Source organism: Hippoglossus stenolepis, chromosome 1 (genome assembly GCF_022539355.2).
Source record: "Hippoglossus stenolepis isolate QCI-W04-F060 chromosome 1, HSTE1.2, whole genome shotgun sequence".
In the NCBI taxonomy this organism is placed as follows: Eukaryota; Metazoa; Chordata; class Actinopteri; order Pleuronectiformes; family Pleuronectidae; genus Hippoglossus; species Hippoglossus stenolepis.
In genome coordinates, this window is record NC_061483.1 from 8,730,878 (window position 1) to 8,750,474 (window position 19,597).

General features: G+C 40.4%; 4 protein-coding genes across 8 annotated transcripts; 3 read left to right on the top strand and 1 right to left on the bottom strand.

Annotated features, from left to right (window-relative positions):
* Nucleotides 1-796: 796 nt before the first annotated feature.
* Nucleotides 797-4,581, top strand: LOC118099808 (interleukin-18 receptor accessory protein-like). 2 transcript variants are annotated; one of them, XM_035145765.2, is made up of 10 exons: nucleotides 797-959; nucleotides 2,080-2,323; nucleotides 2,524-2,689; nucleotides 2,779-2,923; nucleotides 3,008-3,067; nucleotides 3,158-3,251; nucleotides 3,352-3,494; nucleotides 3,608-3,751; nucleotides 3,866-4,018; nucleotides 4,108-4,581. In XM_035145765.2, the coding sequence occupies exons 1-10, from the start codon at nucleotides 803-805 to the stop codon at nucleotides 4,449-4,451; spliced, it is 1,650 nt and encodes a 549-aa protein (XP_035001656.1). In that variant the 5' UTR covers nucleotides 797-802; the 3' UTR covers nucleotides 4,452-4,581. The 2 variants fall into 2 exon arrangements, with proteins under 2 accessions (XP_035001656.1, XP_035000783.1); XM_035144892.2 differs by having other exon boundaries at nucleotides 799-959; nucleotides 3,005-3,067.
* A 193-nt stretch (nucleotides 4,582-4,774) lies between these two features.
* On the top strand, nucleotides 4,775-10,379 carry LOC118106338 (interleukin-18 receptor accessory protein-like). 2 transcript variants are annotated; one of them, XM_035154784.2, is made up of 13 exons: nucleotides 4,775-5,020; nucleotides 5,117-5,219; nucleotides 5,308-5,521; nucleotides 6,276-6,450; nucleotides 6,540-6,711; nucleotides 7,362-7,433; nucleotides 7,818-7,947; nucleotides 8,091-8,245; nucleotides 8,429-8,566; nucleotides 9,123-9,233; nucleotides 9,318-9,461; nucleotides 9,792-9,907; nucleotides 10,003-10,379. In XM_035154784.2, exons 2-13 carry the CDS (start codon nucleotides 5,132-5,134, stop codon nucleotides 10,228-10,230), a joined length of 1,743 nt encoding a protein of 580 aa, XP_035010675.1. In that variant the 5' UTR covers nucleotides 4,775-5,020; nucleotides 5,117-5,131; the 3' UTR covers nucleotides 10,231-10,379. The 2 variants fall into 2 exon arrangements, with proteins under 2 accessions (XP_035010675.1, XP_035010684.1); XM_035154793.2 differs by having other exon boundaries at nucleotides 6,291-6,450.
* A 216-nt stretch (nucleotides 10,380-10,595) lies between these two features.
* LOC118106362 (PEST proteolytic signal-containing nuclear protein) lies at nucleotides 10,596-13,939 on the bottom strand. Its single transcript, XM_035154838.2, has 5 exons — nucleotides 13,838-13,939; nucleotides 13,008-13,237; nucleotides 12,175-12,249; nucleotides 12,026-12,081; nucleotides 10,596-11,908 (listed from the first exon to the last, which is right to left on the bottom strand). The coding sequence occupies exons 1-5, from the start codon at nucleotides 13,875-13,877 to the stop codon at nucleotides 11,797-11,799; spliced, it is 513 nt and encodes a 170-aa protein (XP_035010729.1). The 5' UTR covers nucleotides 13,878-13,939; the 3' UTR covers nucleotides 10,596-11,796.
* Nucleotides 13,233-19,227, top strand: stk16 (serine/threonine kinase 16). Of its 3 annotated transcripts, none has more exons than XM_035154825.2 (8): nucleotides 13,233-13,356; nucleotides 14,234-14,359; nucleotides 15,124-15,343; nucleotides 15,427-15,560; nucleotides 16,071-16,158; nucleotides 16,403-16,531; nucleotides 16,665-16,786; nucleotides 17,118-19,227. In XM_035154825.2, exons 2-8 carry the CDS (start codon nucleotides 14,274-14,276, stop codon nucleotides 17,254-17,256), a joined length of 918 nt encoding a protein of 305 aa, XP_035010716.1. In that variant the 5' UTR covers nucleotides 13,233-13,356; nucleotides 14,234-14,273; the 3' UTR covers nucleotides 17,257-19,227. The 3 variants fall into 3 exon arrangements, with proteins under 3 accessions (XP_035010716.1, XP_035010699.1, XP_035010707.1); XM_035154808.2 differs by lacking the exon at nucleotides 13,233-13,356 and adding an exon at nucleotides 13,416-13,989; XM_035154816.2 differs by lacking the exon at nucleotides 13,233-13,356 and adding an exon at nucleotides 13,932-14,062.
* Nucleotides 19,228-19,597: the final 370 nt, after the last annotated feature.

Below are 19,597 nucleotides of genomic sequence, written 5' to 3' on the forward strand. Positions count from 1 at the left end.
ATGTCACTATGTGGCTTCATTTCTCTATAATAGTGTTTTGCTCATAAAATGTGACTGAAGGTGACAATTAGCTTATTCTGTGTTTTACTACCACATACTGGAAAAGAATCAATACATATGCAGCTTCGTAAAATGTCTCATTTAAAAACAGAGAAAATACTGCACTGCTGTATTTGTAAAATAAGTAAAGTTTGCTCAGTCTAGCACATATGCTGGAAATAGTCCAAACTGTTGTCAAGGAAAGTTTATCAACAGTTAACATACTCAACCCCCCTCCTCAATAGTTTTCTAAAAATAAAAATGACATGAATAAAAGAGAAAATAGAATATATATATATACTCTCTTTATTTTTTACACACACACAATATCATCCTTGTTATATATTTATACATTGACATATTAATCTTTCAAGTGTTGTGAGATTTGAATTCTATGTAGATGGAGGCTTTAAAATGGGCCCACTGGGTTTTCTGCCTCTCCCTGCAATTCAATTCAGTTTCATTTGATTAGCATCAATTCATAACATCCATTATCCCAATGCACTTTACATAGAGAGGGGAGGGAGGAGAGAGAGAGGGACCAGGATATAATGAAAATATGTAGAGTAATATTTATAGATGTAGTTATTGATGATAGCACCACCAGGTCATAATAATAATAGTAATAATAATAATAATAATAGTGATAACAATAATGAATATTGCACTGTATAATAGAAAGATGTGCAAAGAGATAAATTACTACTAATTTCCTTGTAATAGGAGCCTATCACTCTTGGGTGGGGGATTTCACGGTGTGTTCATGCAGCGACATCATGCTCGTCCTTTCTCTTTTATCATCATCAGGGAAATGCGCCAGTGTCATTCAGCAGAGCTGCACTTGGAGGCTGAAGACGGTGAAAACAAAGAGATGGTTTCCTTTCTGCTCGCTCTCCTTTTCCTGCCCACATCGACACCCGGTAAGACATGAGCCTGGTTTTACATAATGTATCCAATCAACTATAAATTGCTTGCTCTCACTGTGTTATGGTTGATGGAGGGAGCAGCATTTACTCACATCAATGTTATATTGTAGAAGGTAAAGGATTTGCAAAGTACTGAAAATACAAGTACAAGTAAAAACTTATAAATAACTCATCATGATTTGTTTTAAATGTATAATTTTACTGAATCTGCAAAGAAACAAGTGCATGAAGATATTAAAAAGGGAAGTAAAAGTTATAATACTTCCTCCTAATTGTTTTGTGGAACAAGCATAAAATGGATATGACTACAGAAGCCTCAAAACGGTTTTAACCACCTAGTTACATTACATCAGTGCTTATCACTGAATAAATTACATTGAACCGACACGTCATTATACACAGCAACACTTTAAAATTGCAGCGTCTCTTCACATATCTTTCCTTAAATGCTCTGACATTTTTTGCACCATGAAACTAGGCTGTGGTCACAAACCACCATGTTCTCACAGTCACAGCTTTTCATTGAAAACAAGGAACCCATAAATAACCACAGTGGTGTCAAGCTCATGGAACATTTGCACTTCCATTGAAACACTAGCCCAGTAGTTTTAAGGTGCTTAAGGTCTGTATATGTCTCCATGGACTCACTCCAGTTTACTTCAGCAATTATTATTATTGTTATATTGGAAACAAATTATAGAAAATCATTACTAGTGATACTTTGTGATTTTTTATTATTTGTATATTTTGTGTATTTATTTATTAGTATTTTCATTTTTCAATCATGACGTTTTCCCCCTATTTTTAAAGCATCGACTAACTAATTAAAACCTAAAGAAAATAAATACTTATACACATATCAGTGTGATAATAACTACTTAAAACGAGAGAAATCATGTTTGAGAAAATTGTATTCAACATGTACTGTGACTTTTTAGTTTGGTCTATGGTCCTGTCCACTTGCATGGAGGAGACAAGGTTTATGACCAATACTCACTGGCTTCACTGGTGTGGGCCATCCAATACAATAATATATTTGACTCAGTTCTAGCTGTCAATAATCCAGCTCATTAACACAGTGAAATGAAGTTAACCTTTTGCTGCTCTCTCGCAGTTGCACAACAAATGGGACATGAGGCGATACGGGTCCAGGCAGGTGAGATGGTGGCGCTGCACTGCCCCTGTGACGTTAATCCTACTGGTGATGCCGAACCCATCTGGACCAGTTCTACCGAGCGGGAGATGGATCTGACCGACGTGTCCTCAGCGGAGGAGACCGGTGTGCTGGTTCAAGGGATGAGTCTCGTTATTCTCCGTGCATCTGGAAATCATCAGGGGAACTACTCGTGCTCTCTGGGGTAAGTTTTCATTCGTAGGTTGATGAATGGTCGGATGAATCTGGATTTCTGCCGAGGCGTCGCAGAGTGTTAGCCAACAGCGTGAATCCATGGACCCGACCAGCTTTGTTGGTTTGGTGTTGTGGTTCAGTTTTTGCGGTTTCCTGTTCTGATAGCTTCTTTTTATTTCTTATTTCTTTTTTTCTTTTATGACATGAAAGGAATTCCAGCTGCCAGTGCCGGTTCACGGTGACAGTGAACACAGCACAGTCCAGAGGTAACGATTCCTCAAAGACCTGTCACTCACAACAGTCCTGCGAATTGACATGCCCTCCTGTAAACATCCGAATAGTAAATATAACCAGCAACGGCATCACATGGCACAAGGTAACCACTGATTTGTGACTGAATACATTTTTTTTTAATTTCTCATTGAGTTCAGGCTTAGAGATTAAACTTTATTTTCCATCTTGTAGGAGGGACGGTTGTTGCCAAATAAGGGTTACTTCCTGAGTGTGGAAGAGAACCACGGTGGTGTTTACATCTGTACCAGATCTTTCCTGTACACTAGCCAGGTGTATAATATGACCTTTACATTTGTACTTCATGTCAAACCAAAAGGTAAGACAAGCACTTTATCTACACGTTTATCCCCATTAAAGTTCATGTGTTCTAAAATAGAGCTTTCTCTGTTTTGCCCAGTAGTGACAAAAACTGCAGTGATCATTTCACCGCAACATGAGGAAGTATTTTATGTGGATTTGGGTGAGCCTCAAACTTGTAGCGCTGATACACAGACAAACGTTTTTTCTTTTCAAATCACTACTTTTAAATCTTGCAAACTGTCTTTTCCAGGTTCAACAAAGGTGATAGATTGTGAAGCTCTGGCCTGCTCAGTCTTTGATTCGTTGTTCTGGTTGGGTGACAAATCTCTCACAACTACCAAAGAGTAAACACTGCACATGCACGTAGCAACAACTCTGCAGATGTCAAACACAGTCACATTAACACTCTTTCATAATCCTCATCCACTTTGTTGTTTTTTCCAGGGAACCTTATGGTGAACAAATAAAGATTACGGCATCTCTGGTCTTCAAAAAAGTGTCAGAAGAGGATCTTTCAAAAAACTATACCTGTAGACTGCAATCTACTTGCCAGAACCCACACTCCGTCAACATTACTCTCAGAACAGGAAAGTCTCGTTGTTAATGATGAATCCACGTTTTTTTCTGGGGTCAAAAATGTGGGTTTAGAAATGTGACAATTTAAATTAACTATATGACTCTCTCCATTATGAATCGACAGCTCGCCGTTCTTACACGCCCCTGATACTCAGCACTGTGGGCATCGTGGTCGTGCTGACTGTGACACTATTTATCTACGTGAAGTTGAAAATTGAAATCACTCTTTTCTTAAGAGACACTCTTGGCTGCCATAGAAGCGCCTCAGGTAGGAGTCACATTTTTTTTAATGTTAAAGTGATATAAGTTTGTGCTTTTGTTCGGGGGGGGGGGTGCAGACAATTGAACTGCAGTGACAGAGCTGTTGTTGTTCTTTGATTAGATGGAAAAAGCTACGATGCTTTTTTGATGTGTTATGAGAGCGACGGAGGCGCAGGACTAAACGCTCAGGACAGAAAACGGCTGGAGAGTGTTTTGGAAGGGAGGTTTGGTTACAGCCTCTGTCTTTATGATCGCGACGTCTTACCAGGGGAAGGTACGTATTAATATTGACCTCACATTTCTTCATATCAACCCAGAAATATGAATGGAGTCGTGCATAATCTGAACCCTGGTTGTTTGCAGCTGCAGCAGAGGCCGTGTTTGACTGCATAGAGGAGAGCCGGACGGTGGTTCTGGTTCCCACCTCTCCAGATCCTGGTCTTGGGTCCAGCCTGCTGAGTGCCATCCATGCTGCTCTTGTGGAGCGGCAGACTCACTTGATTTTCATCACAACTGAGACAACGGAAGTGTCGACACCAGGTTCCCTATCTGAGGCCCTGCAACCTCTCAGTGAGGCTGGAGACTGCGTCACCTGGAAAGGCCAAAGCTCCATGTCGTCCTCCTCCTCCTTCTGGAAACAGCTACGCTATTATCTACCGGCCTCACGGCAAGCTTCTAAAATAAACCGTCTACCACTGACAATCTAGGATGTTGCCTCATGGCGAAATGTTTAACCAAGTTAGAATCCACATCCTATGTCATATCTATCTTTACTACCATCGTGTATTCTGTATCCACAATAAAGAAATTAAATCTAACTTTTCATGGTGAAGAAAACCCTGTCCTTGGTCTTTGCTGCATTTACAAATGAATTTATATATGATTAAGGAGTGTTGTTGAGTTGTACAAATACTAATAAATAATAGATAAAGGAGTAGGTGGGGGGCATGTACAGGAAACAGGAAATTTATTTTGTCGTTAAAACTGTTCAACTTTGCTGCCTGCACTTGATTCTATGAAAAATCAGGCCCTGTAAATCTGCGTAACACGGAGCAGCAACATATGTGGTCTGTTGTTCTTACATAACGAAGAATAAGTAATTCTAAGAAGTGCAGTTCATAGGATGTGGCTAACACTAACAACGATTTCTGGGGAAATCTTTAAACAACCCCACAGGAAATTGTATATGTGACTTGTGATAAGACGTCACCTTTAACAGTTGCTGCCAAATAGACGGTGCAACTGGGGTAAAACAAAAACAAGAACTCTTCATCCGGTAAGTAAATATCAGAAAAACTCGATGTATAAATGTAAAATGTTAAATGTATAAAGAAAACTCGTTTTATCAGCGTCATGACTGACATTTTGACAGATTCAGAGACACAGGATGCAAACTGGACACATTCTGTTTTCATTCATCTTTCCCATTGTCCTGGATGGATGCTGTGTGGGAAGTCCTGAAAAGAAACAAACAGGTAATTAATTTACTCTATTATTAATACTAACGGTGTCTCCTTGGTTTAGAATATACAGTTAAAATCTGAAAATATGTCTGTGTTGCAGCTGCAGGACTCACAGGTCTGCAGCAGGATGCTACACATCAGCACTACAGAGCCGTGGAGGGGGAGAGCTTCATGCTGCCGTGTATCAAATCTGTGAGCGGACACATTAACGTGGCGTGGTCCAGGACTGGAGGACGTGAAGGTCCATCCTATGACTGTGGGAAAGTGTTTCCAGCTGAGGCAGAACATTCTGGAAACTACAGCTGCCTCACAGGGTAAACAACCACGTTTCTCATCGTTATCATAACCTTTGTTGTATTTAATATTTCTGATCAATCTCAAAAGCTGCTTTGACTAATGCAGCAAAGATCTGCCTGTTAAAAACAAGGTGTGTAATCACAGAGTAACTCATTTTTTGGGAGATTGCAACACAATATGGAATATTCACTCAGATGTTTTAATATATGAGTTTCACATTTTTATAAGTCATCCTTAAAACAACACTCACTTGCCTAAATCACACCAAGATTCAACACTGCTCTTCCTTAGGCCCTGAACAAAACACATGACAAGTGTGAAGCCAATCACATAAACAGATCTTGAGATAAATGAGCCACAGACGGAGATTTCTGGATTCATTGAATTGACCCTATATCTCAGTACAAACAGTCAGTGCTAACTAAGATGGTGAGTGAGCTGCTTAGCATCAGCATGTTGCTGGGACATAGCATTTAGCTGAAAGCTTTGCTGTTCCTCGCTGCAGCCAAACAAAGCTGCTAGATTTCAGAATCACAAATTAGCATCAAGGGGTTTTAGCATCTGTCCAACCTACGACACAATCTAAACTTAGACTTGGTTAGTATATAAGTCAAATAACTGGTGGCTGGCAACAGCAGAGGCCATAACCCTCTGCTCCAAATATTCATTCATTAACCAGACTAATAGTAATCAATAAATAATAATTCATTTGTAAGTCCTAATATATTATTAATATCATTTCATCACATTTATTCAAATTCTTAGTAACAGGTCCCTGCTGTCCAGGGGCAGCGAGTTGTTCTTGCACCTACAGGTGGTGGAGGAAACCAGTGTGGGATGTTTCCAGCAGGAGGAGAGCAGCGTGGAGCTGCTCAACAGTGCTGGTGGGGAGATCCCCTGCCCTGGACGCAACTGCAGCCACGACACAGACGTCAGATGGTTCAAGGTGAAGTGCATGTATGAGTAGGATTTTCAGTTTCACAATGGAAACCTGTGACCAACAGCTAACACTCAGACACACGTTCTCTCTTGCAGAGAAACATCTCCGTGTCTGAGCTGAGTCGAGCCACCTGTGAAGAGAACGAGCTGCTTCGTCTCTGTGAAGTCAGAGGCGAATACGATGCAGGTGTATATTTCTGTGACAGACCAATAATGGAGCAGGGAGTCACATGGACGCTCCGGAGGGCTGTTGAAGTCAAAGTTGTGCGTAAGTGCTATGTGTGTGAATCATAGAATGTATATGAAGATGGACGACATGACACCGCCCCCTGGTGGCTGTTCAATCCATGTTGGCGGATGGGACATGGACCAAACAAAAACAAAAGTACACCCCAAATAAAATGTTCTCATTAATGGTTTCATTTTAGTTATAGTTCTTATAACACTATATCCAAGAATGCTTTTTTCCGATAGGTTTTGTTTTAACTATTGTTATTTGATGAAATAAAATGTGCAAGATGGCAGCGTTCGATATTTCAGCTCCATCTCTGGATAGTGAGCATATTTAGACGTGGGCCACGGTACCGAGTAGCTCTGGTATAAATGTGATGATCCACTTTGAGGTGCTATAACATAGAAATTGGCAGGCTTGGTGAGGGAACACCACAAACCATATATGTGTGTGTACCATGACACTATGTGTAGTTGTGTATTACTGCATATTTATCTAATAAATTCACAGCACAGCATGTATTTAAAGATGGAGGACTCATCACCACTTCCTGGCCTACATGGCAGAATTGTTTTGGCCTAGAATTTGCAGAGCACTTGTTTGCCAAATCTGGGCCACATGTTTTTACTGGTGTTTTTTTCCAGTAAACACATTGGCTGATGATGTGACTTTATTTCTCAAACCAGCACACAGGACAATAAGTGACCGTCCCAGGATTGTGTATCCTGCTGACAACATGACAGAGGAAGTGGAACTTGGTGAGTGCACTGAAATGTGATTAAAGCTTAGCGCTATCAGAATTAATAACTAATATATGGTATCGAACTGTTATAGAGCCATATTGAGCGGTTGTCAAATCAAAAGTCTATTACCATTATAACCAGCCTATAAAACTTATTTTATGTTACTGTTGTGTATTTAATATTTTTCAAACTGATTTGGCTTTGTCTGTCTAATGATGATTTATTGTAATTTCTGAGTTTTAATGTATAAAATGTTTATATATGAATATCTGAAACACTGACAAAGACACAATGCTCTTTTTCTCTGAATGACTGACTTCCACGAAGCTTTATGAAATCAATTATATATCTCTTCTTTAGACATTAAAGTTTAGTTACCATGTTTTTTACTCGTGCTAGGTTGGCCTCGTACTCTGACCTGCACGGTGCTTTTTCCTTATGAGAGTAAGACTACAGGGGAGGTGCGTTGGTACATGAATTATGGCGGCAACAAGGAGAATATGACTCTACTGGACATGAAGAGGCCACAGTGAGTCACATTCAATCTCAGTGTTAGATTTTGCCATCAAGTAACCGTGTTTTGTTGGGATGTGCATGATGATGATTCAACTTGACTCGCGTGATCAGTTTTGATTAGGAGACGAAGCAGCTGAAATGCTTTACCTCATTCAGACAGAGGTCCGACATACTTGAAGAATACAGGATCCTACAGGAGGGCGTCATAAACGAAGTGACTCCACAACACTTGGACCACACATATACCTGCATTGCCAGTAACGCTGTCGGAAAACGCAATGTCACTATCAGGCTCAAGAGGAAACGTCAAGGTAATATCAGTTCTTTGTTTTATTAAAGGTTCAGTGTAGAAGATTTAGGTCTATTGGCAGAAATTGTGATAATATGTCAATTTTGTGTCCACAGCTTGTTTCTTTCCACTGCGCCCATGTCCATGTATTGCCCCTGTCAAGACATGATACGATCTAATGAGTGTATTTTGGACTTGGTTGTAGTGAAATGGCCGTCACTGGTTGGGTTCCCCGTCGCTTCTTTGCTGCTGGTAGTTGTGGTGGGAGTGAGTTTGCACATGAAGTGGCTGGAGCTACAGATTATCTACAGATCCCACTTCCAACACGGGAAACATGACAGAGGTTAGAAATCACATACACACACACACACACACTTGTCTCTCACAACACACTTGTTGTGTAATTCTATGTTTGTCTTTATGGAAGGCAATGTACGTACACATTTCAGTAGAGATTCTGACAATAAAGTCTAATCTAATCTAATCCTTAACCATCAAAACGAAATGCAAAACCCTGACCATAACCCTAAAACCAATTCTTAAACCTCAAACAGTCTTCGCGGAGTTTTTGAGGACTGGTCAAAATGTCCTAACTATGATGGTATTGAATCAAGAATGCCCCTCATAACTATAGAAAGACATGCGCACACTTCAGAAGACTTTCTCTGACCTTAACCATAGTTACTTCTTTCCTAACCTGAATCTGCTGTTAGGCAGGTCAAAGGTCATCTTGGCAGTTACACAAGCAAAGATAGTGTAATAGTATAGTGATAATGTTCCATTACACAACCATATCTCTATCTAAACTTATGACTCGTTCAAAGTGTCCACATTTACACTTTTCATGTTTAGGTTTCATAACTGAATCGTCTTTTACGTCCACCGACCCTCTGTTTCAGATGAGAAAAGGTTTGATGTGTTTCTGTCATACGTGTGGAGCACCACATCAGCAGAGCTGGAGAGAGGTTGGACCCGTTCCTCCCCATCAGGACCTGTCACTGATGAGGAGGGTAGGCCAAGACGTTCAGTGTATATGTATCTGGATTTCATTTTACATGTACCTAAAGAAAGTAAGCACTCGTTTCTATTGGCAGCATGTCCATCCAGCCTGGACCCACTGAACACCGAGGAGGGTGAAGCCACACAGAGACCACTGGAAGTGCTACTGCGCCAAGTGTTAGAGGAAGAGTGGGGGTATCGCCTCTGTGTGGAAGAGAGAGACATTCTTCCAGGAGGAGGTCAGAGGATCAGCATGTGTGTCAGTACTTGTAGTTCGATCTAATCTGAGCTGTAGACCTAATGGAGTCAGGACATTTTGGTAAAGTGAGTCAATTTAAGCTGGTGATGTCAAAAATGTATCCTTCGTCCGAGTTTCGGGGGAATCCGTTCAGAGTTGAGATGTGACTTGTGGTTAGATTAAGGTTAGGTACAAGTTGGTCCTGGACTGGTTAACGTTAGGAATACGGTTTTGGTTAAGCTGTCCACAATAAATGTCCTAGTAAGGACGGCTGTGTTGTGTGTGTGTGATGACTGCAAAGATTCCTGATCATTTCCATTTTGTATTGCAGCCTATACAAATGATGTGGCTCTTGCAATACAGAGAAGCCACATGCTTATCTGTCTCCTGTCAGCTGACTACCTCTGCGACAGCAATGGAGTGTTTGTGCTGGAGTCAGGAGTTCAGGTAGGCTTACGTTTCAGGGCAACTAATGCTGCGTTCACTGCAATTCTGACTTTTCATAATCATTTTCTGAATTGCTACTTGGTCCATATCTTTAGGCTTTGCTGCAAAATTCTTCCCTCAAACTCCTGCTGATACAGACCTGTAGAAACTCTGCATCCGTCATCCAGGACCCCCCGCTTCCTCCACTGGTCCAAAGGGCACTGAAGGTGCTACCGAGTCTGAACTGGACGTCAGATGAACCTGCCGGAGGAACCAGCAGATTCTGGATGTCTTTGAGGAAGGCCATGCCCGATCACAGAGTGACACTGGTTTCACTTGTGTAGGACCAATGATTAGATTGTTTCACCAGTAACATTTATCATTCCAAACAGGTGTTATGTCCATGAACATTATGTACTGAACTCAAACTGTGGCATCATTAACTAACAAATATGTAAAGAAAATCGTCATTAAATCAAAACAAGTAAACCTACCTTTGTACCAAAAATACTAATTGAACTGTTTCCCTGTTTCCTATGAATACACCATATAAAAGATTTATACTACTTAGTGAACAAAATGTAAAAAAGAAAAAGAAACATTTAAAGAATTAGCTTATATTTGTCTATAACAGTTTAGGGATAACAAACTTATGTTGTGAGGTCTACCTCATCGTGTACTGTGGAGCGGACATATTTGACACAAAACATATAATCCAAAACTTTTTTTTAATTCCTTTTAAATGTTTTCAGGAGAGTTTTGCTTGACTAAACAGGTCACAGCAGTGGGTATTGGTGTAATTGACTTGGGGAAATTCTGCACAGTAGGATAACAAAGGAATTTAAAGTTTACATGTTTGATCATGGGTATTTTCCAGAAGGAGTTTCAGGCACAGGAGTCTAGTCACTGAGGTACTGCAGGTTTCTAATTTTAAAAGGAGTTGGGCTAGACTTCAGAAATGTGGGCTTTCTATTGTTAAAGTTGCAATGCAGAGTGTTTACATAAACATTACTAACCTACTGTACACTTTAACCACCCACAAATCAATAGACATGATGTTACCAGCATCTGAATTCATATTAGCACTGTGTGATTCTGATCCTCACACAGTTGTCAACTAAAAACACATCAAAGTCCTTCAGCGAATGTAAAAGTTAAAAGGGCTTCAGTAAATGGGAAAGTGAAACTGAAAGAAATCAGTGTTGATTAAACAAAACCGGAAATACGGGTAAAAGAAAACCTAAACATCAAACAAAGAGCTGCCAATGAGGTGATACAGCAGGTGAAATGCAAAGTGAAGTTGATTTGCGATGGTTATGTCCATCTTATATATCAAAATAAAAATTGGGGTAAAAAAAAAAAGAGTTGTACATTGATGTTGAAAAACTGAGCAAAACAATCAATCTACGCATATAGTCTAGTCACTTGCCCCCCCACATCAGCATAATGCTCATACTCACACTCCCGTTTGTGGATCAAAAAATAAAACACAATCACACTTTAATGTACATTTTTTACACAAATATTAGACGACTAAAAGTAAGAGTCGCTCAGGATCGCACCAAACCAAGAGGAACAAGCAGGATGCATAAGAGGCATGACGGCTCTAAAAGCGGCTTGATTTTCTCATCAGCCTGCAGAAGGAAACTGTAGCAAGATTTTTACAGTTTGAATAATAGTCTAAAGGCTAATTTACTTGCCCCACCTCTTGATCTCAGCATCTCTTATCGCAGGGGCTCGATGGCTCTCCTCTCCGTTAGCATCCACCAGTAGTGGTTAAATGTGTAAATGTTCATTAAGAGAGTACCACAGAAGGCTTAAATTATTCTTCATTGCAGGAGGAATCGCCTGAGCCTTCATAGATATTTAACCTATACAAAATGATCTATTAGTGACAAACTGGGAGTCAGTTAGGGTTTATCTGACTGGGCCTTCAGCTTCCTTTCCCACAGTTTTTTCTGATCAGAGAAGCCTTGCTTGCCCTTGTTAAATGAATTAGGTCCTGCAGATGTTGGCGTCTCCCTGAAAAGTTAAAACCCAAAACAGAAACATGTCACACGATTACTACCACTTCATTTAGGGAGAAAAAGCTAAATGCTTTCACAGAAACCTGAGGAAACAATCAGATTGTCTTTATACCTGCCAATGTTCTTCATCCTCATCTTTGCTTCTGGAGGCATCTCCTCAGGTTCACTCTGCATGTGAATAGAAAATATCAGTCAACTTGTGCTTATTTGTTATTTATGCATTTACACAACCATGCCTTTACTGTGGCCATGCACACTTACATCGTCATCTTCGTCAAATACAGATGCCAACCCTGACTTTTTTGGGGGGACCGGTGGTACAGGCTCTTTGGGTTTCTAAAAAAGGACGGAAGGTGTAGGTTAACTAAATGAAACAAAGTAATCGAGCAGTATCACACTTTACAAAATGTAAGAGTAACAGATCCTGACATTTAATATGTTTAACCAGATAATATTTGACACTTTTAGATTAGATTAAACTTTATTGTCATTGTGCAGAATGAAATGCAGTTTGTGTTTACTTGATAAATTACTTGAATCGTTAGTTGACTAGTTCTATCAATTGACTTGTGAGTAACTCTTGATGTTACCCATGTTTCAGCACCACTCAAAATATTGAGGATTTTGGCCTTCATCGTTTTTTACCTTCCACCAAGGATGATATGTTTTTAACCCCGTCCATTCGGTTGTAAGTAAGATTACACACTGAACAGGTATTGTATGGAACAGGGAAGAAATGGTTACATTTTGGTGTGGATCCGGATCAGGGGGCAGATCCAGGACTCTTTCCCCCCACTTTGTTTAACATAGGGCATTTTTCAATTCCCAGGGAATCATTTATAGATCTTTAAGAAAACAATCAAGCACATTCAGGGGAGTGGTATCCACCAGTGTGTGAAAATCTGGTGCAGCTAGATTGAATTTAAGGGAACTGTTGTTGGCTCCAGTGAGTGCCAATCTAGTTTGGATCTACGGTGCCATTATTACCTATGTGGGTGTACCAAAGTCTGTGATGCAAGTAACAACACAAGTACTACATCAAAATGAAACCAGTTATCTATGCAATCAGTAAATATGCAACAATATACACTCACTGATGCTCCAAGTTTGATAGATATGGGGATCGACTTCTTCCCCATCTTGCCTTGCATGCTAAAGCCTATTTTGGGGACTTTGCAGGGCGCCGGCGGGTCCGCCGAGGACTCGTCGTCATCCTCCTCGGGTGCGAGGTGCTGGGACGTGCGTTTGACTGCGGACCCTTCTCCGCCCGCAGTGCTACAAGAGACAGGCTTAGTTTTCACTCTGCCTCCCTCCTCCTGCGGCCCTGCTTGAGGCAAGACAACTCACCACGGTGAACACATATTTGCTGGGGACCTGGAGAATAAATAAAACGCTATCACCTGTACCTGGGTGGCTGGGATTCTAGCCATCAGCGAACCATAGGTAGCTACTGTTCGACTCTACCACACGAATCCACATGGGGACGGTGTGCGCGTTAAGTACCGATGACATCAGGGTTTAATTGAACTACGGTGGCACCGTGCGCAAGGTCTGGAAGCAAATAATAACAATGCTAGCTAGCTTTACACACACACACTGGCTAGGCTAACACTATGTTAGCAAGCGATCAATAAACCTATGTGCTAGAAGCAAGTCTCTGCTTTACTGTCTGGCTAATGCTAGCTGTATTAGCCTAATAGATACAGTCATTCGTATTAGTCCATAGCCACACAGGTAACGTTGCTACAGCGTTAGCATTAGCTGGGTCACCGAGATGTAGCTTAGCTTGGTGTCATTTTACGAATTCTCCCTCTGTTCGGCTTCAGTCGTGTCCGGTGTTGACAAGCAGGCATCGCATCGAGCTAACACAACATACTGATTAGTTCTAAACACACGTGAGAAGCTCAAACAGCTCAAATATCACCTCCGTCGTCGCTGCTGCTGTCTCCGCTATAGTCCGCCATCGCTGCTCTTCTCGGACTCGCCGGCAGATGTCGCCGGAGCTCCTTGAAGCGTCGCGCGTCGCTCGTCGCTGTTTACAAAAGAAGAAGAGCATGGAGTAAAAGTGACAGCACGGTGAGCTAACTGGCAGAAACACGTCGCGTGTGTCGTCCCGCGCGTTTTGTCGAGGTGCTCATCGCATCGGGGGGTTCGTTAACATCTCACTTTCTTTGGGGGTGACGTTAAAAACCAGCGTTAAGATCGCGTTTGGACGCTTTTAGCCTGGAAAGTTGTGCTAGCTTCACGTTAGCTAGCACAACAATGGAAGGTATGTTTGTCTCTGTTGTCACTTAACTTCGGGTTGTCTTCTTTCGTCCAGGCCCTTGAACAGCTTGGCGTCGAACAATGAACCAGTCAACATGGGGCAGACACTGTGTTTATGCTCCCGCGGCTCCATCACCATCGATAACAAGAAATACTACTTCGTCCAGAAATTAGATGAAGGGTAAGATGGCATGTTGTATTTACCCAACTCCGTTTAACGTCACTTTCAGGGTTAAGTGTGATTCTATGTGTGTTTAGCAAGAAATCTATTTAAAAGGCCCAAACTAATAATGGATTAAATGCCAAGGTCCAACAGTCCCCTTAAGTTTAATCAGTCTGCAACAAAAGATGATAATACACCCATAGGTAATTGCTCCGTAAGTGTGGCTGGTTATTTTCATCAAGATCCATGCACCTTCCCCTTGTAAAACAGTGGATATGTTGAAAAATCCCCCATCTACATATGTTAAAACAAGTGGGGAAAAAAAGTCTTGTATCAGCCTGCTAATCTGAATCTGCACCAAAATGTAATGGCTATATAATGGTTTCTTCCCTGGCCCGTTCTGCCTCCTTCCATCAAGTTTCATGGAAATCTCTTCAGTTGGTTTTGTGTAATCTTGCTTACAAACAGTCGGCGGTGAAAACTTAACCTCCTTGTCTGAGGTAAACAATTCTTATGCTGTCAAATGATGGTGTGGCTTATTGCTCTGACATCCATTGTTGTCTATAAATACACCACTGAGCCCTTTGGAGTAGTGGGGGGGTCATCTTAGCTTATTACTATAAACATGGGACCTCTATAGTTCAGAGTCAATCCTACAAACACTATGTTGCTGCTTTTATAGGATCTGTTTATTTTTTATAAAAATATGGAATATCACCATCCTTATCCCTAAAAGTCTACTTTGCTCTCTTCAAACTCTGACCTGTTTTTCCTCTTTTCAGTGGGTTCAGTTATGTGGACCTGGTTGAGGGGGTAAAGGATGGGCGCTTCTATGCCCTCAAGAGGATTCTGTGCCATGACCGCGAAGGCCGCCAGGAGGCTCAGACTGAAATGGAGATGCATCACATGTTTAATCACTCGAACATCTTGAGCCTGGTCGCCCACACCTTTGTTGATCGTGGAGGAAAGAGTGAAGCCTGGTTACTTCTGCCTTATATTTGTGTAAGTAGATGCAGTAGTTAGAATGACAAGAATAGCCTTGAGGGAAATGGTCTGACTCTGATGTATTGTGTTTGTGTGAACAGAAAGGCAGTTTGTGGTCCGTTCTGGAGAAGCTAAGAGACAAGGGGAGCTCAATGCCTGAAAAACTGATTTTGCAAGTTTTTCGTGGCATCTGCTCTGGACTCAAGGTCATTCATGAAAAAGGTTACGCACACAGGTACATTTTCTCAACATACACATGTATACAACAGATATTTACATTCATAGGATCAGTAAAAAGACTCTTGTACTAGCTTCGAGTGTCAAAACTGTCTGTGTAGAGTCCCGGTGACTTGCTTTCTGGAAAACTGCACTCAATGCACTATGATCAAAAAGTGAAAAGATTGTGCAGAAATGTCAAGCAACTTACTACTCAGAATTTAATGAAGAGCACATCCTCGGATTAGCTGAGTTTAGCTTATTACAGTTTATATCCCAAAGAAGGTGTTCCACATACTGTGGTTGATCTCTCTGATTATATGCATTTACTGTATATCGTCACCAACTATCCAAAACCAGGTGTAATGTAATCAACTAATGATTGATATATGAGTATGATACTAATATTTGCAGATTGTCGTGTATCATTCATGTTATCATTTACTCACTTTTCTTAAGTTTTCTTCTTTTTAAGAAGACATTTTGCAGACATCTGAACACATGCTATTTATCTGTTGTGATTTCACAGAGATCTGAAGCCCACAAATGTGCTTCTGGATGAGGATGACAGGCCAGTTCTAATGGACCTGGGCTCTATGAACCGGGCCAGGATTGAGGTACGGGTGCAGGGTCTATATATAAATACTCAAATTTTATTTTACTATTTCCCTAAACACAAGTAATATGATTACAATTGGGATTGTTTTTCAAGCATTGCTATATACCTTAAGGGCTGGACTTACACTTCCAGAAACTGTTATTTATTTATTTTTGTGTTGTTAAAGGTTTATCTTCCAAACATGATGTCCTCAAAATAATCCTCAATCTCTGATGAATTTAATGAAACTTAATGTACGGCAGGTAAAAGGCACCAGAGAAGCCATGACCATACAGGACTGGGCAGCCCAGCGTTGCACCATTTCCTACAGGGCTCCTGAACTCTTCAATGTAGAGAGCCACTGCATTATAGATGAGCGCACTGATATCTGGGTAAGGCCTTGTTTTATTTTGAGTCCCTCCTGGCTTGTGTGTGTTGTTTCATGTTGTTTTTTTGAGTTACTGTGGATTATTTAATCACCACTTCTTTTTCTCGTCTGTCGCGATCCTCCCACTCTCCCATCAGTCACTTGGCTGTGTGCTTTACTGCATGATGATGTTGGAGGGACCATACGACCTGGTGTTTCAGAAGGGGGACAGTGTTGCCCTTGCTGTCCAGAATCCAGTGACCATCCCACAGTCTTGCAGGTGAGTCTTCAGACTGTAACATTTTTACAGTGTAACTTAAAAGTTTCCGGCTGATGATGATCAGTTTCTGTCACTGCTGAGGATAGTAGTAGGAAAAATTCCCACATTATATTCCATGGAAAAGTAAACAAATACAACCGTTCCAAAGTAACACTAAGTAGGTGCAACTGATAAATAAAACTCTAAAACAGCAGCACCAGAAATATTTTACCCTGGAATTTGTTTGCAACAGCCATTGTTAAAACACGTTTAAGTTGAAAGGTCGCTTATGAAGGTTTGTGTAAGTATGTTAAATATATGTTGCTCTAATGTGGTGTCTGTTGGTTCCCAGTTACTCCGAGGGCCTGCAGGTGCTGCTGAGCTCCATAATGGTGTCAAACCCCCAGGAGAGACCAAACATCAGTTGGGTTCTCGACCAGGTACAGGACCTGCAGAGTCGCAGCCCCAACACCCAAACCAACATGGTCTGATGTTGCACGGTGTATTCAATTTGGGCCCTTTGCACACATAAATGAACGCATTTTATTTTTAGCTTGAAAATACTCTTTTTATTTATTGACTTTAATGTAAATGCTCTTTGGTACAGACTCTCACTCAGCTTGGGGAACTTGGCAGCAGGCCGATCCATCCTGGACTCTTGTATTCCTCACAGATTTACCAAATGATCAGAACATGTGAATGGCCTTAAATGTAGTTTTGACAATGTGAAAGGGTTGCTTCTAATAATGTAGTGGCTTTACCTTTCATTGTTAAAGGGACGGTTTGACCGTGTGAAAAATCTACTTTCCTCGAAAGTTACATGAGAAGATAGATAACAGTCTCACGTCAGTGTGAGGCTGGAGCCAACAGCCTTTGAGCTTAGCTAATCACATTTTAGCATAAAGATTATAAGAATTATCATGTTCCATATCTTGTGGATTTAACCTGTACAAAACACACAATATTAAAATGACAAGTTGTTAATGGTTCAAAGCGATGTTTATTTGTAGAGCCCAGTCAATATGGAGGGTGGAATTCTGCATTTTGGCTGATGCTGATATTAGGGAGTGAAAACAAAATTAACAATGATTCCTAAAATGAGGTTATCAAACCCTACCAAACTTTAATTGAGGCTTGATAATTCACAGTTTAACCATAGATTTTATTTTATTTTAACTTCAATTAAGCAAATAAACAGATTATTTTATGAAGAATGTAAATACACATCTTTACTGCATTGTTTACTATGAAAGGCTCATTGGCTGAACTTCTATTGTATTTCTATCACAAAAACATACATCACAGTCTTAAAAGTTGTAGTTTTGGGGAATTTTTTTAAAGGGAAAAAAGATAGAAGCCTTGGTCATACCTTCCTGTGGACGTGGCTTCCTGAGTTCAATACATATCAGATTACAATCCCTACCAACAAGGAGGATGTTCCAATTTCCTTTTATTGTTTATCTCAGTTTTGTGTGTGTAACATCATGTAGTTGTTACACTCATCAATGTCCTAATTCAGCTTCAGCTATTTTCCACACTATCACTCACACTGTCTCTGGTGGGGAGACGTTAAGCGGGGGTGTGCTCCTCACCTGCAATGCTGCGTTTGAACACAGAGTGGCGTTTCAGCACCACAGTCCGCTGCCCCACGTACAGACATGGCCAGGGACCATGTTTCTGTCTCAACTGTTGGTAATGTGCAAATGGACTTTAAGTAAAACACAGGAAGGAAGTATTTGCTTACACCAAAAGAAAATGAAAATCGAGGCAAAGAGAACCGATGTTAATGTTGCACACCAAAACAACTCGTTCAACGCAATACATGTTTTTTATCACTGGCAGTCAAAGTCATTGCCATGGCATTATACTCCCATTTTTACTTCACATTTTACTGTAATGGGTTTTTTAAATAATTTGGTATTTTCCATTCCAGCTATGCTTTTGTTTGATTCTGGGTGTCCTGTCGTTTGTAAGTGTGGTCTGACTCCTCTGTTCTCAGGGTTCACCCACATCTCAGAGTCTGATGGTCCTTCCTAGTCGACCTAAATGGTACCTTACCAAACTGCTATGAAATAATTTAAAACTTTTGGCATTTTAAGTTAAGATTTATGCTTTTATGAGTCTGTAATGGAGTGATACCGGACCACGTGGGAATTGAAAAGGTCCCTGACTGTTAATATATGCAGTTAATTGTTGGAAAGGTAACTGACATACTATTTTAATATATTTTTCTTTTAAATGCTAAGTTTTGAAATGACTATGAATTTCTGTGTGGCTGTCAATGGTGAACTAATACTGGTATCACTCTGAGTGTAAGAGTGTGTTATTTGATTATGGAGAAATCTGTTGACTTTATTTTTCATCTCTTCTCTGCACAGTAAAGGATAAAAAAATATTAATTATGGAGCCCTGTGTACACCGTTTTTAATATACATGTGAAATAAAACTGCATCCTATATTAAGTCGTTGTCAAGATAAGTGTGCTTATACACAAATACAATTACCTGTACTATGCTGTCCATCACATGTGCACAATATGACCAAAAGTATTCAAAAGCCACTTGTAGTTAGTGATTTCATTACAGACAAAGCATATTTTATATTTTAATTCTAAGGGATCGGGCAATCACCATGTTGTGTACAGGCAGGTACTGTTAACGTTAAATCCAGTTTTAATTTGTCAGATTGTTGTGGAGTAAGATGCAGTATTTTCCTCTGAAATTTAGTTAAGTTAAAGTAGCATGAAAAGTAAATACCTCAAGTACCTCAAATTTGTAATTACAGCAACACTATGCAACTTTTTTACCTTAAAATAGTAGCTTAAAAAATAGT